We start from the raw sequence: 26911 nt of genomic DNA, 5'->3' as shown, positions 1-26911 counted from the left end.
AAACATTTCAAAGAAATCTTCGCTCAAAAATTCAGTCATTCAGTAAAGTTTAAACCGATTGTTTTGAACGTGTTATCTAATACAAACATTATCTCATCGCCAGCGATCTGTTTGTGATGAGTTCAGATAATTCTCGGCTGTTTCCGCTCGTCACAGTTCACAGGAACTGTATCTTTTAAATACTATTAGGTTGGTAAACAGGTTGGCACAACTGCTTTTTGATGTGTTCCTATTGGCTACATCAACTGGGGGTGTTTGTTTGGTAACTATACAGGGTGTTTAGTGACACCGTAGCGATTATTTTGACGGATGATTCAGACTATGATTTTGAGTTGATATATTGTCGGAAAATTCATGAAAACTTTTATATTCCATATTGTGCTTTAAACTGCCCAGAACCCAACTTTAAAATAAAATAATAAAATACCAAATTATTAAAAACCAATCAAACAACGCGACTATTCTCATTGTTCGATTTACATTGCAACGCAGCAAAAACTCTAAATCTTAATTTCACATTTTCCATTTAGCATGATTATACTTGACAAAGTAGACGTTCTGTTTTTTTTTCGTTACGGTGTCACTAACATCGTGTATTATCTTGTAATGCCTACCTCTTATCGTTCCGGTATCTTATACTTCGATCTCGTAATTCTAAACATACCACCCACAAACCACCCTTTTCTAAAATACAGACATCCTTATGTCTTTCATCTAATATGACTTTCACCTCTGATCGATAATTTAGTTCACATTGTTCCGCTTGGCCAAATAAATCAAGAGAGTGTGGAAACCATCCGTTAGCTTTATTAATTAGTAGCTAGGGCTGCGTGGGTTGAGTGCGCGCGCGCTGCGACTCGGTTATTGTGGGAATTGACTCGAGTGTGCGCGAGAGAAACGCGTGCATACCATTACACTCCGCTTTCTAGTGCACCATATTTTGACGGGCACACTGGAATACAAAGCAATTGAAACCTGATACTCCTCGAGTGTAACAATGTTGCAAACGTACCAAGTGGCTGTGTGAGGCAAACCGCTGTCAATTCGCCGAGCATTACCGTTAACGCGTTTGCAATCCAACACGACCTCCACTACGACACGCTTGTCTGCGTCGGAGTTGCTCTTCCATCGCGGCTTATTGTAGTGCTCTTACTCGCCTCACCCGGTACAATGTCGTCAGTGTACACAATTTACTTGCAGCGGTAGCTGGGCCGTGGGAAAGGTGTTGACTGCCTCTTACGCTACTGTCGTACTTCATAACGGGGCCTCGCTACCTGACAGAACGTTCTAGTCATTGCAGTGCCATATTTTTCCGATACCAAAGTAACAACAATGTGGAGCAGTAATGATGCAACAGTTATAACTAAGCAAGAATACGGTAAGCGGGCCTTGCTCGGGGTTGTTGAACGGTGCGCGGCGCGTTCGGCGTTTTATTAATAAAATCGTAGTGACGTGTATCGACGGGCGCGCACCGGATCGGGCTATTTATTGATGCGCGTGCGCACCGCCGCCAGACTATCGATCGGCGACTGAATTGCTCCCATTAGAAATTCAAATTTCGATCTATCAATCGACTGCACCATTATAGATTCGTCACAGTTAAGCAACGTACATTATAGTCGCGAATAGCTTACTCGCTTGCGACATGAGTCTTGCAATGCAAGCGTTTTCCACAATATTGTGCGTGACATTTTTAATTGCATTCGCGGTGTTGCTCTCCTGGCGTGCCTATCGCCTACCTAACCTATTGCATAACCACAATTCGTTGACGCGTCTCAGTTTAACCACTTCATCTGTTGATTGTATCGCAACTTTCACTCAGGAATGTCTCGTTTCTTGTCGCTGTAAAACAAAGGGTGGGTTGGCAGCTGCGGGCGCAGATGGCGGGGGGATCCCGGCCGGTGTTCACTTACTGTGTTTAGAACCGCAGGGTGGCTAGCGTTCTTAAAAGATGTTTATTTTGATGCCATAATTGCCACTTTCATGCCTCACTTTGCTCATTAACAGAGTTGCTGCATAAGTTGATGATTTCTATTGTCTGTTTTAAACGAAAAATATAATAATGTTGTTTTGTCATTAAGTTATTGTTTTAAACCATAAGCAATTTAATTAGTCATTAAAATTTGTGACCTATGGTAAAATAATCTGCATATCCATAACAACTTTTTATCGTCTGCAAAATTTTCAAGAGTAAATCCATAACAGAGTTAATCGTACGTCGTAGTACAGTTATGTGTAGCGAACACTGCAGGCTCTCTCGGGGTAGTTGGTATCGGGTAGCTGCGGCTGTGACGTCGGGCGTCGCGTGTGACGTCACGCGCACGTGGGCGTGTGCGAGCGAGACGGCCGCCCCCGCCCGCAGCGCCACCCGCACCCGCCACAGGGCGCGCGCGAATTGACAGATTTCCACGCGCTCGATACGATCTTGAATTACATTATCGCCCCGATTCGGGTTAAATGCCGTATCCGCCTTTATTGACAATCGTCTAATACTTCGCCATAAAAATGGTACTGGAAAATCTAGAAATCCTTCAATTGCATATTGTAACAACAACCGGTTTTACAGCGTTTATGGCTGGGTAGCTTTCGCGCTCGTCAGCGGCTCAAGTTGGCTGGCGAATGTATCCGCAGCGGTTAACCTCGCGCGGCCGGCGAGGCGCGAGGCGAGGTTGTAAACAAAGCGCGCGCAGATTTCCCGCGACGTTGCCGGGTCGCGTAAACCCGCACCCGCCCGTCACTATGTTTACGACACACCAACACCACAGCGACCGCACCATGATTTTTTCACCTCCACCCAATCCAATGTTTTCATTCATACGCAATGCCTATGTTCCTATTATGAATTTACTAGTTTCATTCTCGTGTCAAGTTCCAAGCCAAATTATCGACTAGTCTTTTCTTTACTTATAAGTCACATAAAAAGCAATAATTTGTAACATGCAACCTTAGGTGTAACTTAAGTACAGGTTGATGCAAACGATACGGTGTTAGCATGCACGACGCCATGGCACGGCTAGTTACGAGCCGTGCCTTGTCAGCTGTCTAGTTTACTGCCTGTTATCAAGGCCTCGAATCGTCTGCGCATACAACACTTAAACAAATTGTTTATATTATAATATCAACCAGAATTTACAAGCTTGTTTGATGTTGAACAAGAAATAAACTCAACCATGAATATGTATATCTATGTCTAGAGTTACTCAACAATAAACTACATTGCTAATGGTGCTAATTCCTGTAAATACCATCTAATTTTATTTTAAGTTATATCTGTCATTTTCTTATCCGCCGAAAAGGAAAGGGACGGGTAATGGACAAGCATAAAATTTATGGAACACACGTCAATTTTAAGCACAAATCTAAACCAACCGTCTAAAAATTTTACATCAGTCAATAACCCGACACGTTCATTTACTCATTCTTCCTAAAATTAAGAGCTGTGAATCATCCGTCCCTTTCCTTTTCGACGGATATGAAAATGACAGATATAACTTAAAATAAAATTAGACGGTGTCTCTAGGAATCGGGGCCAATATATACCTATTAATAGCAACATGATATTGTTTAGCATAGTGAAAGTTGCACGGAGTAACGCGGAGATTGTTGGATGCATTTGGGTGCGAGCGAGATAGCGAATGCACTCCACGTGTCGCGTTAATGTTGTTGCTGTCAACCAATATAAATCTTGCCCCTCTGCACCAACCAATCGTTAAAGCCAGCGATTGGTTAAAAGCTAATTTTGAGCCTCGATATAGGATTATCGCTAAAATACGCTACATGACAACCTAGATAAAATATTTTTTTTAAAACGTCAAAACAGAAATTTGTATGGAATACTTAGTTATGACGTCATCAGTAAACATGTTAAAAAGTCATACTCATTGTTAACTAATTCTTGATAAAGTCAACAACTCAATAAGTAAAATGAGATTCTTTCTTGATCTTTCTAGACCGGCTTATATCTCTAGATTAGCTTTGTATAATTTATCTTTGACCCAGTCATTAAACCTATTATCACGGTCTTATCGGCGGCAAAGCTGACCAAACAAACAATCCACAATGGTGATAATCGTGTGGCGATTATTTGGTTGATATTGGTGCGGAGGCGGTGCGCGGCGGCGCGCGGCGTCTGCCCGCTATTGATCCCGCGCGCTGGTGCCAACCACCGCCGATACCGCGACAAAACGTTACCTTGAACCTTATCCTCGATACTGCAAGAAAATGCAGGGGCAGCGACAAAATAATAATAATATTTTACTTATTTAAACATCAATAGAACAAGTTTATCTGAAAGGTTAAGCTTGAAATTTTGATTCAAAACGTATAAACTTACGGGTGTTCACAAATTGTGGCAAAGTTGTCAAGCGATTAGAGAAGACAACACGCAGCGACTTTTGATCCAAAATCCAAAGGTGGACACAATAAACCGTATGGTGGCGGTTTAAAAGACTTTATAATGCTTCAGAATTGAAAGGCAAACTTGACAGAAAATCCGCACGGTGTCGAAATAATCCCATCTCCACAAACCGCACAATCATCTTGACCCGCTTAACAAGACTAAACAATGGCCGCGCTCCTCTCACCTTCCATTACCTCTTCAAAATTGGAGTGTCTCATTTCCACGGTTGGAATCCCGTCGATCGATGCTGAAATCCTTGGCGGGTACGATCGCGATCGCTGTGGTACAGGCCGAGTCGTGACTCGCTCCGGTATTCGAATACAGTAAGCGAACCGTTGTAGCGCTAACGGCCTTGAGATGTTGAGAGCCGATGGTGCCGAACCGAACGACTCAATGTAATTGTTGGACGTACATACTACTCCAGCAGCTTGTACTAATGTCACTAATGCGTAGAAAGAATATAGAATAGTCATGAACGACTAGAGTTTCGAAAATAAATCGGCTCTTGGTATAAAAATCGATATGCTCTACATACTGGGAATGTAGGTATGCCTTCTTAAAAGCAATAATTTACCTGGATAAGACACAACCTTTTAACACGGAAGATGTTTGAAGTATTATTGATTGATTGATTGATTGATGTTTAAAATTCTAACAGGGTTTCGGCCCTCGTTACACGAGTCCTTATGCCGCCGTCGATAATGCCTCATTCTTTTATTATTGTGAACTTACGGTTTCGCCTAACTCGCCTAATCACACCTGACGTCATTCACCAGCATTTTTTCCCATTGTCCAACATGTTTACCATAATCCGGTTTTTATTATTACGACTGATTTGTTTATTATTCAACTTACGAATCATTTGCTCTTGGCAAGTAGAAACCCTTGCGGTGGACCTTGCCATTTACGTCCCTACGTGCTCGCTGCGCTACTCACGCAAGTTGTAATACGTGGTTATATTATTCTTAGTAGTGCATAGTAAGGGGCGATCTAAAAATATGTACTAATTAAAATTGTCATCTATGTCGGCTTGCGCTAGATACTGGAAAAACTAGTTCAGCGAAGACGGAAGATGGCACGCGCACACCTGGAGCGAATGTCAAGGCTGCTCGCTTGGAACCGCTCCAGCTTCACTATCCACGCGCAAAACTGACAAAAAAAGGCATCCTCCATGCCTCCCATCACACCTCATACAAATATTGTCAAGGCGAAACGCTACATCAATAAAAACACTCGGTTAAAGTCATTATACTTTACTGTTATTGCTCTGGTTTATTCCGCTATCTGCAACCGATAACGTTAGTCTGCGGCCGCAAATTCTTACTTTATTTAGCCATTGGAAGCAGGAAATAGGCATCATCTCATCACCTTACTCGGGATATTACAAGAAATTCAATGTCAATTAATATGTTAGCGGACGCTAAAGCGGCTCACATGTGTGTCGGTGTGTCGTGCGCGCCGCGTGCAACAAACACAAGCACGTGCGATACGAGCGGTCGGCGTGTGACGTCACGCGGGTCGCTCCGCCCCGCCCCCTTGCGAGACAGGGACGGCACGACGCACGGAGCGGCAACGTCTCTCGCGCCGTTTTGTTTTCGCATGTAATGCCGATGATAGGCAGACTTTATCTTCCGATTGCATATGCAACTATTCCTAACTTTCCTTGCTACTGCAATATAATTTTATCGCGCATCGACAAATGTTCTGCTATTGTCAAGATTTGTATTGCCGTACCGACCTTGACAGGGTCGCATTGATAACAAATGCGGCAATGTTTTGCCGAGTTCTGATTGAGATGACGTCTAGGAATGTGATGTCGCAATGTGCTAATTGTAGATGCTAAGTAATACGAATACATTTATTTACAGAAAGGGCAATCAATGTCAAGGGCCTTTCATACATTGGTATTGTGAATGATGGGATTTATAAAACTTTTTTTTTCCTGTTACAGAAGGCGACCAGGGATCGTGGGAGAGCGGCTTGTCCTACGAGTGCCGCTCTTTGCTGTTCAAGGCCCTGCACAACCTCATTGAAAGGTAAAATTGAACGAATACAATGTAACTCAAAGAAGTTTGCTTTAAAACAGACAATCGGATACCCAGATGGCAAACATCATTTGTTTTCAATCGTGCGTACTACCCATGCAAATACTATTTATTAGTCATTACAACACGTAGGTCGGTCTTCAACAAAACTCGTTCGAATCTTGGAACGTGATTTGACAAAGCTTATTTCAAAACAGTTGAGTGGTGAAAGGTTGCTATCGCAGCGTTATCTGGCCCACGTTTCAAAGGCATTATCGTTTCTTCACGTTTCGCTGCTGATTAAACGCTATCTCAGATACCTACACACTGTCCTAAGATACACCGATGTAATCGGATAATGTAGTACAATATTTGTATTGTTTCGCGCCTAAAGAGTGCAGTGCGCGGGCGCAGGCGTCATTGTTTCACGAAGGTCGTTGCATCCAGTCGGGGCGTTCTAATGTCGTTTTTTGCGTTGCCTGCCGACTCACTCGCCCCCGGCGACGCATGCTTGTAAACTAAATGCTAGCCATTATACCGCATCGCTCCTCATGTTATGACTCTAATTTGTCTGCATACTTAAATTGTAACCTCAGTAAAACAAAATTGGTGAAGCGAAACAGATTGGCGCTTCTTAATTTAAAAAATTTCAAATGCAAATTCTGTGTCGTTATTCAAATTAACATTCAAAGCTCATCAGAGTTGACTTGTACGAACTTTCGAGTCTATGTAGTGCTGTAAGTACCTACTTGTAGTAGGCTATAAGTGTTATGAGTATGAGCATGCATCTCCCACCGCTACAGAATCTCGGATATGGACGAAATCCAGACGAGTCGTTGACCCCGCGGCGGCACGTCAAAGAAACAATGCGTTCGCCGGGACGCGATGCGACCATTTTACGATACACTTGTAATAAATGAAGGACCTTGTATGTTTATATGCTTCTTTTTTTCATCAAAACCGTCTCGTCGGCTACTCAAGTATCGAATTACATTACGTTTATGATGATTATAGTGCAAACGTTTTAATGTAAATAAAATGTAGCCGATTTCTTATTAGGTATTACGTAACTTCGAGAATTTTTACTTGTAATTTGTTTATAAGGCACAGTATTTACATTACTTATGACTTAACATTTAGCCGAACATTTGGTTGTCTCGAAGCGTTTAGTTGCTAGTTTTTATAGCGTGGGGATTTAGAGCGGCTAGGTAAGGTCGACAGTGTCGGCACGGGACGGCGGGTCAAAGCCCGCGGCGGCGCGAAAACGAGGCACGCTGAACTAAACGAGCGCTATGACGTTCATGGCTCGGACGATTGATTAACATAAAAAAAAACTTATACGTAGCGTCACGCCAGTAACACCTAACAGGGTGGGCAGAACTACATGACATCAACGCGACACACTCCTGGTATTCTGTCTAATGTGGATTATCTAAATCATTTCCTGGTTTGCACCGAACTTCCATAGCATTCTCAATTCTTGTCTATTAAAGGCCAATTCTTTAACTTCCTTTATAAGACACGACGTTCACCTTCTCTTTAATCTGACCCACGTAAGTTCTCCTGGGTCTTCTTCTTTCTTTCCTTGTAGTTTCTCTTCTATGGCGTTTTTAATAAATTCGTCGTGTGTTATTAAGTGTCCAATCATCTTCCATCCAAACAAACATCCAAATTCAAATTAAGAATCGGATTTTACCTAACATATATAAACGCCCGTAATCCCTAACGGGGTGGGCAGAGTCACAAGTAATCAGAATCCAACTTGCAGCCACTATTGAAGAATATACGAAGTTTAGATGCAATTTACGCAACTGCAAAAATGTTTCCACGCGCAATGCGCATTATTAATTTAGGTGCAAGATTGGTGTGATTTTGACACCATTTGGAGCACCTGCGTTTGCACAGCTTGTTTCGGTAAATGAATTAAGAATTATGCTTTCTTACATAAAATATGCATTGTCATTATTATTATTATTAATTATTAATAGCCCTCAATGTCCCACTGCAGGGCAAAGGCCTCTCTTCCCTTCTTCCACTCTTCCCTGTCCCCAGCTTGCTCGCGCCACTATTATATTTGGATTTAATAAACCGTCTTTTTTAACATTACTTATTAAGTAGAACGCTGTGAATGATGTCATTCTGAGTCAAATAGTAAGTAGCAAATCCAACGAAAGAGATAGCTAGTTGGCCTATTCTTATTAGTGTGAAAGGAACAGAATAAGTTATTGTAGGGCGCGTTAAGCAATACGCGTAAAGAGGCGTGTTTACGGTGAGGTAAAAGGAGCAGAGGATATGCGTGCGCGCATGTAGACATGTACCAAGTAGATGTATGTACCTATATGTGTTCAAAGCACGATTTGCAGTGAAGACAAGCTTACTAGATTTACTATGTAGTATAGATCTGTATAAGATCTAGGATAATTTACAGCTATTTTGATTGGGTCGATAAGGGACTGTTTAATAAGTTAAAAATAATAGTCTTCTTCTATCGTGTGGGTTGTGAGGTGGATTACCAACCCCATTAACTGGTATCTGGGTTACTATTGAGCCGCCTAAGGCCCCTGACATGGCTCATGTAACGACTACTTACTTATATCATGGATCATCTTACTTTCCGCCAATCAGGTGATCAGCCTGTTCCGCCAATCAGGTGATCAGCCTGTAATGTCCTAACCAAACTAGGGATCATAATGTGAATATGATATGTCCCCACCGGGATTCGAATCCGGGACGTAAGGGTAGTTACACCGCCAATCATGTTCACCGTATCCGTCATCCCGGAAGCTAGACAATCCGTGGCTATCAGATTTAGTTTTATAATAATATGTCCGGTTTTATTTTTCAGATGCTTGTTATCGCGGGACTTCGTGAGGCTGGGCAAGTGGTTCGTTCAGCCCTACGATGGCGACGAAGAAGATGTTGGCAAGAGGTACGTTTATAAAGACTTATGTCATAATATATATATAAGCGTCGGAAACAATCTATATCTTCTTCTAATATCTTTATTTATTCTCTCTCTCTCTCTCTCACTCTCGCGGCTGGATGTATCTAGCTTATGTAAACCTACCTAATTAACAATAATTATTATAATCTGCAGGAGTTTTTCGACTCGAAATAACTATTTTAATCCACAAATTCATTTTATTAAGTTAAAATGCTCTTTGTTATCAAGTCTGATATTGTTATTGTGTCTTATATTGTATGATTGAGTTACTTCTATTTTTTTATTTATTTCTATTTTTTTGATATATCAAAGAAAGAAAATTTGCAGTGCCCCGACGGGGTGTCATGTTGTAAGTGCTAATAATTAATTTAAGAACCTTTGTACACATGATTGCACCAATAAAGAATAAAGAATGGTCAAATTATCAATTACTTTTTGTATGGAAGCAAAATTTGGTGCGGTTTCCTATAGACCGTTACCAAATGAGCCGATGGCGACATCGGATGCTTCCTATAGCAAAACGAAGATCTCTGTGTGGCGCTCGTTAAGACATAAGGGCGTTACTTCGTTCTCCTTCGCACAATTATAGTATTATTATTATACATATATTTCCATTAAACCCATTTCTTCTTTAATCATAATCATTTCCGGTCCCGGGTTCGAATCTCGATGGGGTCATATCACAATAATCACTTTGTGATCCCTAGCTTGCTTATTACATTACAGGCATATCACTTGATTGTCCGAATGTAACGATCCGTGCTTCGGAAGACACGTTAAGTTGACCCCGTTTATTACTTACGGAAGCACGTAGTCGTTATATGAGCCATGTCAGGGGTCTTTGGGGGCTCAATAATAACACTGACACCAGGGTTGATGAGGCTGGTAATCCACACCATAACCCACACGATAAAAGAAGAATATTCTCATTAACTTCTAGGTACTGTTCTGTTTCCTCATAGTTTTAGTTTTTAGTCGAGATTGGATGTATTTTTTTATTTGCTCCCAGTTCAGTGTAGAAGTTATTCCGGCCATATTTTTGTGTTGTATAGTAACATTATATCTTGTTGCGCTTGCAGCCCGTGGCACTTGTCTTTCTCGTTCGCGTTCTTCCTGCACGGCGAGAGCACGGTATGCGCGTCGGTGGACGTGCGACAACACCCGCCCGTGCGCACGCTCACCGCCAAGCGGCTGGCCAAGCTCAACTCGCAGGACTACAACGGCGACGCTAAAGGTAAAACGAGGTTTAACTTGACCACGCCGCAGCAGCCGCACGCGCCGATGTCGTCAGCTTTAATATCATAGCGGAAGATCGTGGTCTCTGTCAATTTATACAGGGTGTCAGTGACATCGTAACGAACACTGAGGGGGATGATTCGGACCATTATTCTGAGTTAATATCAAGTGGATTTCTTTTTTAATTATTTTAAATTATACACTTTTGCAATGGAAAATTCTTCTTGATATTAACTCAGAATAATGAGCTGAATCATTCCTCTCAGTATTCGTTAAGATGTCACTAACACCCTGTATTTCGATGAAACAATTTGGCGTGCTCTGAAATAAAACTTGGTTGCTGGGTTCTTGAAAAAGTCTAATCACATAAATGCCACACCCCAGACATTCCATTCAAAAAATTTATTCCTACCATGTGCTGCTTAACGCGTAAGACAGCGAGTGGTCCGCGTTCTTCCAATTCTCTTTAGTGGCTTAGAGCCAATAAGACTCGAGAAGGGGTGAGGTCGGCGTCCGATACGAAGTGGGCGCTGGGTGCATAGTTGCCGTTCTATACGCAGTGTTTATTCTATGCCAATGTTATAATGTAACTTCTTTATGTTGCAGTGATCCTAGCGCCGTTTGGTCTGGAAGGCACGGTGACTGGCCGCGAATGGAGCGACGCGGACCCCGCCACGGCGCGCCTGCTGGACGCCTGGAGGCAGCTGTACCCGCTAGAGCAGGGCTGCCCGGCCGTCGAGGTACGTACAGTCATGAGCAATATCATGTACCCACTTTAGAACCCTGTCGCACTATCATATCTGATATTTAATGCGACTGCTAGAACTGATATTAGGCAGCTAAATTACTCAATTGTATACCAATATTTTATGTTTATTTGTATTTTTTTTTAAAGAGCGTCTAGGGCCCTGTGCCGAGGTTTTTCTTGCAGCTTCTTTTCCCCGGCTATACAGGTTGTGAGAAGCTGCAGTAGTTTTAGGCGGATGAGACGTTCGTTATGTAAAAATTGACGATTCAAAGTGTAACTATGTTATCTACTGAATAAAGATATTTTTGAATTTGACTTACGGTTTGATTTGTCAAAAAAGTTAATGTGACATGGTTTCAAATTGTATAAATATTAGTACTCGTGACCGTACACATGAGCTTGTTCTTTCTCGCTCGCTATGTTTGACAAATATCGTCTCTACCCCCAGCCCTTAGCCATTTGCTCTGTAATGGTGGTGTGTAAGTTGCCGCTACGCCTCCACCACCACCAGTTTATTATGGCAGTTTTTGCACACCAACTTACACCATGGTTCAACAAGCGTAGTATAATAGCGTCTAGTGCGAAAGAGAAGTCTCATCTCTTTCATTCTTGTACCGGTACTGTTACATATATGTAATTTGAATCAAGTTTAGTACGATGTTTACTGTCAATGGGATAAGATCAAGATGCTGTGGTGCCGCAGGTGTCGTGCGGCGGGGTGCGCATGCGCTACCCGGGCCCGTACGTGCTGGTGACGGAGATGGAGGCGCCGCGCGCGCCGCCGCCCGCCGCGCAGGCGCTGGCCGCGCGCTCGCTGGCCGCGCTCGCCACGCCCGCGCCGCACCAGGTACGCGCCTCCACGCACGCTCCCAACGACCTCAATCGATGATTTTCCAATATGAAATTGATTAACCCCGTACCCGTCTGACAAATCAAATTTTTCAACGGAAGTGGGGAAACAGAACTGTCCTTGAGAGTCGGATAGTTCTGAGTACACTTCCAACATTATATCAAGAAAGAATTCATTACACTTTGTCACCTTTGAGCTAAGGGGCAATGTTTTAAGGCTTTTGCTTTTCTAACAAATATTTAATTTTTATACCGGGACACCATATTTCACGGGATAAGAATCCTTAAAAATAAGTCAAAACTTAGTGCTAACACAGCCCGGACGCGTAATTATAAATGTTAGTTCAATACGTCCCCGCCGGCCGAAACGAACTAGAGTAGGATTTGTATAATGTATTTAATTACTATTACTTGTCACATATATAAAAAAAAATTAAAAGTCTAATTAACTTTAAATTTTACTAAATGTTCAAATTTTCCTTACAAAGTAAATATAAAAACATGCGTCGTGGGTAATTATTTTTTACGAAATGGCAACGCAGGGCCGGATGACGTCGGCTGGGCTAACCTTGAAATGTTAGCTGTCACTTTTGAGCATACCTGGTCTTCTTATACCATGGTTTTGAACACCCGGTCACATTGGAGGCAGAATAGCTGTCCAACCGAGTTGAAAGTGTAACTGTAGACGGGCTTGGAACGATCCTTGCGTGTTGGCGTTTTTCGTCATCATCATCATCAGCCGTACGACGCCCACTGTTGGGCATATGCCTCCCCCAAAGATCTCCACGACCATCGGTCCTGCGCTGCCCGCATCCAGCGGCTTCCCGCGACCTTCACCAGATCGCCGGTCCACCTTGTAGCGGGCCTAGCCACTGAGCGTCGTCCGACACTTTTCGGTCGAGCTCTTAATAATAATATCTTTCATATTAATGACACTTGGAAAGAGACATCGCCTGTAAACGTTCAGATCTTGGAAAAATTAACGTCTCTACTGTCATTTGCAGGCACCGGAACTATCCTACACGGAGCCGATGCCAGAGAAAGCTGAGGACTTCACCGACCCCACCAGGAAGACCACCTGCTCCTGCGCAAAGTGAGTGTGCATCCTCTTCGCTACATACTTGAATGCTAGTACGCGTGATGGAAACGTGATAATATGGTAGAATGATAGGATAAGTCCTGTGGGAAGTGGGAAGTCCTGTTTTATGGTTCTACATGTTCGTGCGTTGATTCAGGATTCGAGATTTAGGTTGGTATTAATAAACTAATCTCAGCTTTGAGACTGCTCTCAAGATCATATGACAGTTCTTATATAAAAACAGGGACTTGAGCATGATATTGAGGGCAGTCTCAACTGAGATTAGTTTATTAATACCACCCTTAAACTTGCACCAATTTTTGACAGTCTATAATAATATAACAATAAGAATTTGTTTGCAAGGACTATTTGGCAATATAGTAAATAATAGGCTACTTGATAACTAGTCAAATGAAATACTTTTTACGAAAGTTTTCTTTGAAGTTTGTACGGAAATACTGCCCTGTGACGTCATCAATAGAAGCGAAAACGTCGTGATCATTACTTAATTCATAAATATCAACAAAAATACGTCGAAAAGTAAAATGAGATTGATTTTCGATCATGTTAGAGTAGCTTCTATTTCTAGATTAGCATTTTATAATCCTTGACCCAGTCAATACCCTATTATGATCAGGTCAATACGTATTTATGTAATACATATTTACATAAATGACATAAACAGCCTATATACGTCCCACTGGGCACAGGCCTCCACTGAACCGGAGGGGGTATGGAGGATATTCCACCATGCTGCTACACTGCGAGTCGGCGAAGATGTTTTTTACAGCTAATAATTATAACTAAAAGCCGGGACCAACGGCTTAGCGTGCCCCCCAAAACACGGAATCGTTTTACTTTTTCGGACAATTAGGTGATTCAAGCCTGTTATGACCTTACCAAACAAAGGAAAGTCTCACAAAGTTATTTCAATAATGTCCCCACCGGGAATCGAACCCAGTCCTCTAGATCATGAGCCCAAGGCTCTTAATATTCTATAAGGTAAAAATAAGTATTTGCGGCCGAAACTTCGGGAAAAACTAATGAGCGTAATCAAACGCACTGTATAAATTAATTACATCGTAGAATTCAAATTGAGATCGTAAAGTAACTCATAAACTCGAGAGTAAGTTTCCATACTAGATATGACCAGAAAGTGAAAGTTAAGTTAGATAAAGATTTATATGCAAAACAATGTTGCGAACATGGGAGAATTACATACTATATTGACTGCATGGTAATTTATACGGTATTATCACGATTTAATCGACGCACGCTCAAAGTTAAAAGTAGCTAGGTGCCTAGAAGTAGTTATATGAACATGTGTGTCATGCATTTACATCTACGTATGTATGAAATATCTATTTACTTTTATATTTTGAAATGCATTTGAAATTCGAACTCCGTGGATCACAGTCAAAGATTACAACATAAATTGACTGTGATTTACGAAATTCAAGCGTAGCAAAGAGCGACAGGGTGTAGCCGCCGAGTAGATATAGGTAGATGTTATGTATGTGAATGTTTTATACAGTTTTATATTAGTTTATAATATAATATGTAGTATAATTTAAGCAGTAGAGGGATGCAGTAGCTTCTCCAGCGAATGTGTCTTTGGATATATCCGCTGGATTATATGGACACGTCTGAGGAATCGATGTCTCAAGTTTTTTTTATTTATTGTTATAATAATATGCGTGTCGAAAGTTCGTTGACTATATCGATTCCTCGTACGTGGTATTGTGCCGCGTGCAAGCTATTTTCACACTTTTACCTTACGACGAGAATTACGGTAGGGGACAAAACCAGAATGCAATATCTATTCCTCGCTCCGGTTTGATCTACGGCGCGAAGCATCAGAGACGAGGTAATGTCGGGAGGGCAGGGCCGGAGTCGGTTGGCGTTATAATGCCACACGGTCACTTTGCATTCAGCCGCTGCCCACTTCCCTGTCCACTGTAAATGTTGACGATAGTCTACATCGTTTACACGTTCTGCGGCAAGGGACGAGGGAGAGCGCATGCCGCTCGACTTCCGCATAAAGGCTGCAAGTAGGGGAGCGTCGGGCAGCGGCACTGGCGGGCCGCGTCGTGGTTTGTCGGTGGTGGTCGCGACACCGTAGGTAGTGCGCCCGGCGCTCGGTGAGGTAGAAGTGTGGGCTTGCCTGCAGCGTGTGGTGCTGCAGGTGGCGGCGGCGCCGCGCCGCGCGCCCGCCCGCCTTCCACCGCCGCGCGCGCCGCCTGGCGCCGCCCGCCGCGCACGCGCCGCGCCCGCCCGCGCCCAGCCTGCCCCCCCACCGCGCCGCTGCCAGGCCGGCGTGAGTAGTACACACGCTCACACCCTCACACACTCACACCTACACACTTATCCAATCACTATTTTGACTTTCGCACAACTTGCCGAGTTTGACAAATTGGGACGTAACGTTTTGATATAAGACGCTTTTTTAACGTTTTGGTACTTGATCTAAACTTATCTTCGTTATCTTTTCTTTGACGTCTTATAGTTACTCAAATTGTACGTCACTCACGTTAATAGTACAATTCAATCTATTTCTTCCTAAATAATTCTGGAATATTCTGGAATATTGAAATACTTACGCACACACACTTGACACAACTCCATAAAGCGACAAGCCACAAATAATGCAATGCCCGCAATACGCATGTTATGATGCCTTTAGGTATATTATATCATTTTCTATTTATTGCATTGTAGACTATAGCGCATGAAATGGATGTTTGACTGTCATAAGATTGCATGTTTTGTGTCTTTACTTATAGCAATTTGATAATTATAATCTTTGTGATTCATATTTTATACCCTTCATAATAATACTTTATAAACTTCATTGACGAATCATGGAAATCAAGAGTTTTATACTAATAAGGGACTTTCCAGGGAACGTTCTTCAAAATCGATATAGATGGCGTTATACAGTTTTTTCTTCTTTTAACCTTCTAATTTCATCGATTAACAGACATAATGCACCTTTCATCTTTGTTTTCGGGTATAAATGATGAGCCTTTTTATTACACCCAGTCACAATTACATCTTCCACCCATTATTATTTGGATCAAAATAAAGAGAAGCGATATAGGTGGCAACATAATTCTATACATAAAGTGATCCAAATATCAAGCAACAATTATTTTTATATGCTTCTCGCATTAAATGGTATTTTAGAATAATTATATATCCGAAAAATGTGATAATATACGTAGGTAATTATGACGTTTAAAAAACAAAACATCGTGAGACCTTTCCCGATAAATGTATTTTCGGAGGTATGTGACCTAACCTGTATTGGGCTGGTTTTCCCTTCGCGGGTTAGAAGATCAGACAGACAGTCGCTTCTGTAAAAAACCGGGCCTGTCAAATCTCAGGTTACGTAAGCGGACCCTGTTAAAAACAAAAACATGATAATGCTAAGGGGATGATGTGGTAATTATGACGTTTAAACTGAACAACCCCATCTCTATTAGTTTTGGTAAACATAGCCTGGATAGTCCCTCTTTAAGTTATACTTGGTTCAAAAATCATTTATTTAATCATTGTGTGACGTCCGAACATATCTTAACGTCGCTCAATCTTTCCATTTCAATACCAACATCGCTTTAGACTTTATTACTTCAAGTGTCGCTCATATATGCGCTGTATTATCACAACGGCTAACCGGCCAAATCAAAAGGTTACTTTTTCAAAGTCTAAAACAAAATTGTCTTGTCAATTTGGTTGTGATATAGCAGCGTTGGCAAAATCTCATATACATAATAACATCTACCTTTCATCTAGAGGCCCTAACTCGCTCGTTTGTCATATCAGAGATAATTTCATGGAAGAACCCTACTGGTCAAGTCATTGGGAGTACATTGGGAGTATGAAGACATTGCCATCTTGGTCTGTGATTTTTTTGGGGTTTTGATACTTTGATCCTGGAAGATAGGAGATGTGCTTTTGAGGAGTTTTGTCAGAATTGTCTGGTTTCCTAGGGATTTCGAAAAATGAGTATTAAATATGGGAGATAGCTTGTGTGAAATCAGTCGACAAGTTGGTAAAATACGTGTCTGCCTACCCCTTCAGGCATGATAATTATTATGTATTACTCATATTTCTTCGGAAATATAGAACTTTTTTAAAATATCATGATTTAAATTAGACACAAAACGTTTCGATTGCGGAAATACACAATTATCCGTTTTTTGGACCTATCTCATGTTATAGATAGGCAAAATATATATTTAAAAAAATATATATTATTTTTTATTTGTCCATCTACCCTTGTCTGGCACATCTCCAATCTCCCAAATGGTTCCGTCGAGCGATATTGGTCAGTTGAATGTAAGATGTTTTGGTGTCCCGCAGGACGGGCCCGGCGGGCGCGGCGGCCAGCTCCCCCGGCAGCTGCGGCGCGGCGTCGCCGGCGCAGGCGGGCTCCGCGCCCTCCTCCGCCGGCGCGCCGCCACCCTCGCCGCACGCGCAGGCGCTGCCGCAACTCCAGGTATCCCCCCCAGCTTATACTCATTCATACAGCAACGGACATCAGACGATGCCCGTCATCTAATACAATACAAATTATTTTTAAATCGATCGCCTTCAACTCACGTTCGAAATTTCACGTAGCGCATGACGACCTTCGTGGTCCAATAGTTGAACGTTGGGCTCCCGATCCGGAGGTCCCGGGTTCGAATTCCGGTGGGGACATACCACAAAAAATACTTTGTGATCCCTAGTTTAGTTAGTAAGTAAGATGATCCGTGCTTCGGAAGGCACGTTAAGTAGTCCTTACATGAGCCATGTCAGGGGCCTTTGGCGGTTCATTAATAATCCTGACAGCAGGGTTGATGAGGTTGGTAATCCACCTCACAACCCACACGATAGAAGACGTAACGGATCAGAATTTTTCATTTGCAAGATGAGACAGGTACATATTTTCGCACGCGAGTTGAATGCGAGCGATTCAAAAATAAGGGCCAAGCCCGTGTTAAAACCCTTCGCCCCCGCAGGCGGCGTCCCTGGCGGCGGCGCTGCACACGCCGGCGCCGACCCCCGACCCGCACGCGCCGCCCACGCCCGCGCCGCCCTCCGCGCCGCAGACCACCAAGCTCTACCACCAGGTAACCACGCACCTTACAAAAAAAAAATCTCTCACGAAGAGAAGAGATTACTTTTTACAAACGAACTTATTAACATTATCTCTTTATAATATTAGCATAACCTGGACACTCCATACAAAAATGCGTACCGTGAGACGCGAAACGTGTAAGTGCGAGCGAGATAAAGTTCGCACGCTTTCCTCGTCATTCCTTAGCGGCTTACGACCATTTGAGACTAACGTAAGACCCAGAGGTGATGTGGACGCCCGATACGATTTTGTGCAGACGCGGGCGCAGTATTATTCTTTATTCTATAACTGTACTATAACTACCTTTCTTTGTTATATCGAACACACACACAAATAATTTTAAAAAATAATCAAAATAGGAACTAAACGTAACTATGAACGTAAAAAAAATATGTTCTGTATGCCAAAAACAATGGTTTGTGGTCAGCACATAAGACAGTAATATTAAGGTCGAATTTTGTTTCAATCGTAAGTCATGATCGACTAACAAACCGTATACTCCAGGGCGACTCCCCCCCGCTGAGCGGGTCGGCGGGCACCACGTGCGCGGCCTCCGCCCCCGAGGCGCCTGCGGAGCTGTCGCGGCGGCCCGTGCTGCCCGTGGCGGAGCGCCGCGTCGACCCGCTCGAGGACGAGCACTCGTTACACATGCTGTACGACTACACCACCGTGCACGCTTGGTGAGTATATGATAATTCCTCAACCTGTGTCCTGGGCCCGAAGGGGCTATGGCCCACGCTCCAGCATGTTGCTCCACTGCGGTTTGCATACATAATAAGCTACATATTTAATAACTCATTGTTAATAACTCATTGGTGCAAGTCCGGTTCCGGTGTACCACAGGACCACAGTGAACGCAGGGGGGTTAAAATGGCCACATCGAAGCAATTCATCTTAGACAGCAATATTGCTGTTTGACAGTTGATTACATTGCGCACTTACTTTTATATGCGCAAATTTCAAATTGCAAGTGGCCATTTTAACCCCCCTGTGTTCACTGTGGGACCGGACTTGCACCAATGAGTTATTAAATATGTAGCTTACGTATGCAAATCGCAGTGGAGCGGCAAGCTGGAGTGTGGGCCATACCCCCTCGGGTTGATTGGTGGAAGGCCTGTACGCAGCGTGACGTATATAGGCTGTTTATTGTATGATTCTTGCGTATTGAGAGCGAGATAAAAACCCTTTCGGACGTTTGTCAACCGTGTAGTTTATATGAATTTAATCATCGTTAAATCTATCATGTTCATCATACACATATTCGCAAGGCCCACAGGAACACATTTTTTCATCATCATTTTCTTCATCTGTTGTGTTATCAAGCCAAAGTTCTAATTTGGCTCATGTAATGTACCAAAGTTTTAATGTGACCCATGATCACGGCAAAACTTAAATGATTCAGCGTGTAATCTTCAAACCAAAGGTTATTAGAATCAGTCTGAGAAATGAGGTAAAAAGGTCTTATACACTACCCAATCCGTCGGGCCCAGTGCGTTGGGATTGAACAATGTAACATTGGGTGAACAGGGCCACAATTGGCTACTTGCAGTTGTGCACGGGCAGCAACTATTGAGCTTCGTGTGACGTCACATATCACAAAATAAACAAACTATCTGTCAGATTTCGATGACAGATGTTTGACAGTTTATTGTAAAATACCACCTGAAATTTTAAATTATTGAAGAAAAATATGTTTTTTTTTCTATTATATATAAATCTTTTTCGAGAAAATAAAATAAATTAAGAGGTATAAAATAAGCGTTTCTATTTTTTAAAATACTTACCCAACAATTCTCAAGAAGCCAATTCGCCATACAGTGCTTCCCCGATGGATCTGGTAGTGTAATAAGGCCTTAAGATACTTCTAAACAAAAGAAAATAACTTTTTTGTGAACTAATTTTGGTGTCTGAGAACTAATCAATTTGTATGTCCACCGCTATCTTCGGCGCACAGGTATGCAAATAGCTTTCAGCTTGACGACACTCGAATTATTTTGTGAAAATTTATTTTTATTTTGCCGCGAGCGCACGGGCGCATCGACTGCAAGTTTGGTTGATGTGGATCTTTTGCTCGCAACAGTAGTACCAAAATGCGCAACAATAGAGTTTGAGTTTACGACTGTTGTGTTCATTATTTGGTTACATTTATTATGTAGGATAGGCCAAATAAAGTAATTATTGATAGCTTTCCGATACTACTCGCAACACTTTCCTGAAACGCACTTTCCTATTCTATCCTTCATTTGCTAGAGCGAGATAACACGACCGCACGCGGCGGGGTCATGACTGACTCCCGCTCTTTATCGCTCTAGCTGACAATTCTGACTGACAGAAAAGAACCATAGGAAATTGCGATGCGGTGCGGTCAGATGATTCAATCTAGTCTGTCAAGCACCTTGCTTACTGGCATAAATATATCTTCTGAAATATAAAGATTTTAGATAAACCTAAATTACTAAATCTATTCATATCATCATTATTTTCAGTTTCTTATCTTTTCCTAAAAAGAAAACACCTTATTTTTTGAGTCTTATTTATTTGCCATTTATAATCCCAATTCATCACATTCAGAGCACTAATCACAACCTAATATCGCAATTTCCCCAGGCTGGAGCACCCGGTGAAGCGGTTCAAGGCGGAAGAGAACTGGTTCCACGAGGAGTTGGCGCTGGGGAGACGCGGGGCCGACGACCTCTACGCTGGTCACGACCACACCAACCTGCCCGCCATGCTCGACCACGCGCTGCCCGACCTTAAGCACGAACATCATGTTAGTAATATAAAGGGTGTTAGTGACACCGTAACGAAAACTCCCAGATGACTGACCATAAATCTGACCATAAACGATAGACGACGATTTTATAGACGGCGATACGGCTCACCACACCTTTCCATTTCCATTTGTCTAACAGAAAGCTCATTGAGGCGTGGGTACTTAGTATCGCAATTGGGATATTGGGCTTATGTTAGGAACCCTGTACTGTATTAACCAAACGTCTTTTATCTTGCAGGAGGATGTAAAAGAGTACAAGAACCTGTTCACATCAGACGGCCTGTGCGCCACACTGAAAGACCTTGACCAAATATTCGACAACTCTGATGACGCGGCCAGTGGGGATGAGACGGTAAGACTTGTGAGTGTGCCCTTCTATACCTATTACTATTAAATAAGTAACTGGATTACATATAGTACATTCTTAGGTTAAAAAACCTCGTAATGCCTCGGCATTTTAAAATCCAAAGCACATATCTCGATATGTGATTTGGATTTTAAAAGAACATGCGGTCTTACGACTATGTCTCTTTTTGCATTGTTCGGGAGTAATTGGTAGCGGGAAGGGAATATCGGCATATTCTATGACGTCTGTCTGTTATGCTATAAATAATTGATGTCACGTGGTTTCCGTCCCTAGTTAATGCAATATTGGCTCGCCCCTATAACATGGAACTAGCATAGCTAGCGAGGAGTGTCTACACCTCTGCCTTTTCGAGTATACGGACAAACTAGTAGTAATTAAAAAGAATAATTATTTACACGTACCCCTATAATGAATGATATATTCATTGTTACTCCCAGCTGCAAGTACAAACGCCGCCGGACTCGAACAAGTCAGTGGAGGAGCGGTGCGCGGGCGGGCTGGGCCGCTGCGTGCGCGCCGAGGAGCTCAGCAAGATGTTCCCCACGCCGCCCTCGCTCGAGGCGCACGCGCAGCCCTCGCCCGGCTTCACGCTGCCCGACGACGCCACGCCGCTGCCGCACCGCCACGCCGGCTCGCCGCCGCCCGACCCCATCGAGGTAACCTGGAATTCACGAAGGCTTCTTTTTTACTCTCCGCCTCTTCAATAAGGCAGAGAAAGAAAGACGATAGGGTTTTCCAAAGCGAAACTTCATCACTGCTTTGCAGAAATGTATTTTCTTAAAGCTCTAAAGTAAAGAAGGATGTAACTGCTGACTGCTGATGATAAAGTGTTGGGTTGACGGGGTTGGAAATCCACCTCACACACAACCCACACGATAAGTGTTCGCTCAATCCAATTGGGATACCAATTGGGATGTATTCGTGAGGTAATATGTAACTTAATCCGAAGAATGATCTATAGAAAAAACTAATTTGTACGTACGCAGGACTGGTCGTACGTGTTCAAGCCGCCCACGATGTACAAATACGTGGGATCGTCCAAGTACGCGCCGCTGAGCACGCTGCCCAGCCAGCTGCTGCCGGCCGTGACGCTGCCGCCGCACGCCGTGTACCGCCCGCGGCCGCACGACAAGCGGGACCGCGACGACGCCGGCGCCACAGACGCGGCGCCGCGCGCACACGGTGAGTCCACGCTGCACCTAGTGGGGTCACCTTATCAACAATTCAAAAAGAGTCAGGGGCTTGAACAATTCAAAAAGAGAAAACAAAACAAATGACATCAAGAGGGTACAAGGGAGTAAAAATCTCTCGAATTAAGCCGCCAATGGGGGAACGGAGGCCATACCTATTTGTCTCTGGCTGCTCGTTTGTTTCGGCATATGCAACCCATTAACATTATGAGTTATTTTTTTGTTTTAATTTTTGTTCTCTCATAAATAGACACTTAAAAATCTTAACACGCTAAGGCCGAAATTTCCAGACACAGTTACACAATGGGGTTAGATTTTAAAAGAACATTCGGTCTTACGGCTTCAAATTGTTTCCTTGTAGGAGTGAAACGGTCAAGCTCCCCAGCGGCGGAGGCGCGGGCGCCGCAGCGGCGCAGCTGCCCGACGGCGGGCGCGGGGGCCGCGGCGGGGGCGGGCCCGGCGGCGCCGCGCTCGGTGCCCTCCCCCTCCCCCGCCTCCCCGCGCCGCAAGCCCGAGCCCGAGCGCGCGCGCCGCGCCTGCCCGCTGCTACTCAACGTGCTGCTGGCCGACACTGTGCTCAACGTCTTCCGAGACCACAACTTCGACAGCTGCACGCTCTGTGTCTGCAATGCTGGACCTAAGGTAAATAGGCTCCAACATTCCATTGGACAGAAACAACGAAACACAAACGAACAGAAATGTTGGTGTAACAGGAAACTCGGTGACGTGGTATTATTATGTACTCCGGCCAGTCCCTCCGGCAAGCGTCCAATTCGTCATGCCATATCTCAAACCGGCCTAAGGTATAAAAGTCAATTTCTCGAAGCGCCACCTAGATTACGTCTTAGGACAATTTTGCTATCAAATATAAGAAAAAGTGATAATTGATTGAAAGCCAAGCGATTTCCGTTCGCAAAATTAGTCCGACTGGGAATTGAAGGTGAGTTTCCACCAGAAGAACCCCTCCTCCTCCTGATTTTCTCTCGCTCTCGCGCGCTGTAATTGGTCGATTCAGCACGCTTTTGCTCCTCTACTTTCGTTTCGACGCTTTGGTAAATGGGTATCTTACTTAAAGCGAAGCACAAACCTTTGCGATCGAGGTAATCTAAATAATAAATAACATAACCGGCCTATATACCTCTCACCTGCTGGGCACCTCTGCTCCACTGCAAGGCATTTGGGCTACTTAGCCCAGCATAATAACAAACTTTATTTCCACTTAAAGGTGGTAGGCAACATCCGAGGCGCAGACGCGGCGACATATCTAGCTGGCGCGTGGGGCGACGAGGAAGCTCCAGCGGCAGACGATGAACCCTCCCGGTGTTCCTGTGGATTCAGCGCCATCGTCAACCGACGGCTGGCACACCGCGCTGGACTCTTCTATGAGGTAAATGGCCTAGAGACAAAAAAAATTATTAAGAATTACACGTCGCAGATCTACTAGTTCTGCATGTATTACATAGATGGCGTTTATCGACGCCAGCCACTCCAACTTTCAGCCTTTTGAACTGGCGAGAGTATCGAAAAGTTTTTTTCTTTTTCATCTAGTCTACTTTTGGCTAGAGGAACTACTCAGTTAGATGTCTCGAAACTACCTTTAACGGCAGCAACATGATCGATTCTAGATTGCAAATCCGACTTAGCAGCACTAAACACAGTATCGAATAACTAACTCTAAATTCGTGAATTTAGAATGAAATAATAATACTGTCAAACTGTACTAGGGTCTCTCTCTATCTAATATCTACTTACTAACCATGTACTTACCTCGCCAGGACGAGATGGAAATCACGGGTCTAGCAGAAGAACCGGGCGCGCGTAACCAGCGCCGCAACTGTGGTCTGGGCGACGTGGCGGCCGTGGTGCTGGCAGCGTGTGCCGCGCCGCCCGCCGGGGCCGCCTCGGCCCTAACCCGCGCCGCCTCACTCGTCGCGCAGCAGCGACCGCCGGACGAACTACGGCTCAATCAGCTCGAGTGAGTATATCCTGTTGAATGCTTTAACCTGTTACCAAATATTTGAATCATTATGTTTTGAATCTCGATACTGTTTACGTTAACGTGACTGTTTGTTGGTCGAAGCTTGCGATATAAGTCACGCCAGCTGCGTGACATTTAAGAGTTTAATTCTTCGACTGCTTGCTTCGCTTAAACCTGTAAGATCTCCGAATAATAACAGTCCACTCTACAGAGGCTGTCTTGATCAGAAGAAATTGCCTCTCCCCTTTTGCCGCGAGGGACAGCACAACGGGTTTGAAATCCTCAAAGGAATGGGGTCGCCCCGTGAAGCCTATGACAACCCCAGGAGGTTTTTACCTCCTGGAAGGAGTAAGGTTGGCTTACGTAGTCAACAAACAGCAATGGATAAATTTAAAGAGTAAATGCAGATAACTTGGCCCACTAACATAACGTAACAACACTAACACCGATTGCGCCGCGATATAAGTGACGTCGCGTGCGTCGGCGTAAGCTACATGTAGAGACGTGCCCTGGCTGACGTGCCCTCGCCGCAGGTACTCGGACGGCGGGCTGGCGGCGGCGCGCGCGCTGCGGGCGGCGGCGGGCGGCGCGGGCGCGGGCGCCGTGCACCGCTGGCCCTTCATCGGCGCGCGCGCGCCGCGCTCCTCGCGGGACGTGGTGCGCCTCATGCGCCGCCTGCGCCCGCTGCTGCAGGTACGCACTTTATACACTTCTCATCAAAAAAATCGAAACACCTTGCAAGTTTACGTTTTGTCAGGATTATCAGAAAAATGTGTACATTTAGGAATAAATGTTAAATGTCGTTTAATAGTGAGTAATATGAGCTTATCAAATCTTAATGTTAATGTTCTAAATTTAAATGAATTTTTCATAGGTTTCGTATTTTGTTAAATGAGTCATTTTTATTCCGTATGGAGTATAAAGGAAATGGATAAAACAACACACGTAAATGAAAAAAAAAGCTAAAAAACGTTTATTTAATAACTTGTATTCCCTCCCCGAGCTCTAATTACTGCTTCCATACGGTTCTTCATCGATCGGATGAGAGTCACGATCACATGCTGTGGTATATTGTCCCATTCCTCTTGGATTGCATCTTGCAGCTGGCTAAGTGTTTCTGGGGCAGGATCTCTTGCTCGAATTCGTCTCTTTAATTCATCCCACAGATGTTCAATGGGATTCATGTCCGGGCTTCTTGCTGGCCATTCCATAATAGAGATATCGACTTCGTTAAGATAATCTCGTACGACGCCCGCGGTGTGAGCCCTAGCATTGTCGTGCATGAATATGAAGCCGTTGCCAATAAAATGTGCATAGGGCATCACATGAGGCTCGAGACACTCTTCGACGTACCGATGACAGTTTAGTGCAGGCAGACGTGGCCCAGACACGAAAGCAAGCTCTGTCTTACCGTCGGCGCTGATTCCTCCCCAAACCGTCCACGAACCGCCACCATAGCTGACCTTTTCTTCAATGCAGCATTGTGCATAGCGTTCTCCGTCTCTTCTGTAGACCTTATTCCTTCCGTCGTTACCATACAGCATAATTTTACACTCATCAGAAAAGAGAACTTTGCTCCACTGTAGGTATGACCAATTTAGGTGCTCACGTGCAAAGTTAAGGCGCGCTCTTCGATGGTCTGCAGTTAATTTCGGCCCATTTGCTGGCTTATGCGGTACCAGTCCACGATCCTTCAACCTTCTTCTAATTGTAGAGTCACTTACAGCCACCCTTCGTACAACACGAAGCCGCTGCTGCAGTTGAAAAGCGTTAAGGCGTCGATTTCTTAAAGAAGTTGTTACAATAAATCGATCATCTCGCTCAGAAGTGACCCGATTCCTGCCAGATCCTGAACGGCGCGTGAACAAACCAGTCTCCCGATAACGTTTATAGACTCTATGAACAGATGACAGGCTTAGATGCAGTCTTGCAGCCACAACACGCTGACTAAGGCCAGAATCCAGCAATGCCACAACTTGGGCGGCTTCTGTGGGCGAAGTATCCATACGTTTTAGAAAAAAAACCTTTTTTCAGACGTCCCAAGTCACAGTATTGAAATAAAAAACAAAAAGTATAAGGATAGGCGCCAATTTTTAGTTTTTAAACGCTAAATGTACTCCAACCCTAAACACACATTTGTCTCAAAACAGTGATTCATTTCGTTTATAAGATAAACAAATGAAATTCTAATTTTGAATTT

The 26911-nt window shown here is 43.7% G+C and overlaps 1 protein-coding gene across 1 annotated transcript in view; it reads left to right on the top strand.

Moving 5' to 3' along the window:
- The window catches only part of LOC126367676 (mediator of RNA polymerase II transcription subunit 13), a 99861-nt gene that overhangs the window by 57964 nt on the left and 14986 nt on the right, over positions 1–26911 (top strand). Inside the window, exons 3-20 of the mRNA XM_050011319.1 lie at positions 6351–6435; positions 9269–9352; positions 10447–10601; positions 11210–11343; positions 12055–12198; positions 13205–13293; positions 15464–15523; positions 17644–17779; positions 18285–18395; positions 18908–19083; positions 21011–21173; positions 21415–21528; positions 21981–22199; positions 22530–22725; positions 23095–23375; positions 23959–24120; positions 24509–24708; positions 25245–25404. Of these exons, the coding sequence (XP_049867276.1) occupies positions 6351–6435; positions 9269–9352; positions 10447–10601; positions 11210–11343; positions 12055–12198; positions 13205–13293; positions 15464–15523; positions 17644–17779; positions 18285–18395; positions 18908–19083; positions 21011–21173; positions 21415–21528; positions 21981–22199; positions 22530–22725; positions 23095–23375; positions 23959–24120; positions 24509–24708; positions 25245–25404 (2669 nt within the window). The remainder of the gene's footprint in view (positions 1–6350; positions 6436–9268; positions 9353–10446; positions 10602–11209; positions 11344–12054; positions 12199–13204; positions 13294–15463; positions 15524–17643; positions 17780–18284; positions 18396–18907; positions 19084–21010; positions 21174–21414; positions 21529–21980; positions 22200–22529; positions 22726–23094; positions 23376–23958; positions 24121–24508; positions 24709–25244; positions 25405–26911) is intronic.

The sequence above is a fragment of the Pectinophora gossypiella genome, chromosome 6 (genome assembly GCF_024362695.1).
Source record: "Pectinophora gossypiella chromosome 6, ilPecGoss1.1, whole genome shotgun sequence".
Classification (NCBI taxonomy): domain Eukaryota; kingdom Metazoa; phylum Arthropoda; class Insecta; order Lepidoptera; family Gelechiidae; genus Pectinophora; species Pectinophora gossypiella.
Note: the sequence above shows the minus strand (reverse complement) of the source record. Positions and strands in the feature narration are given on the sequence as shown.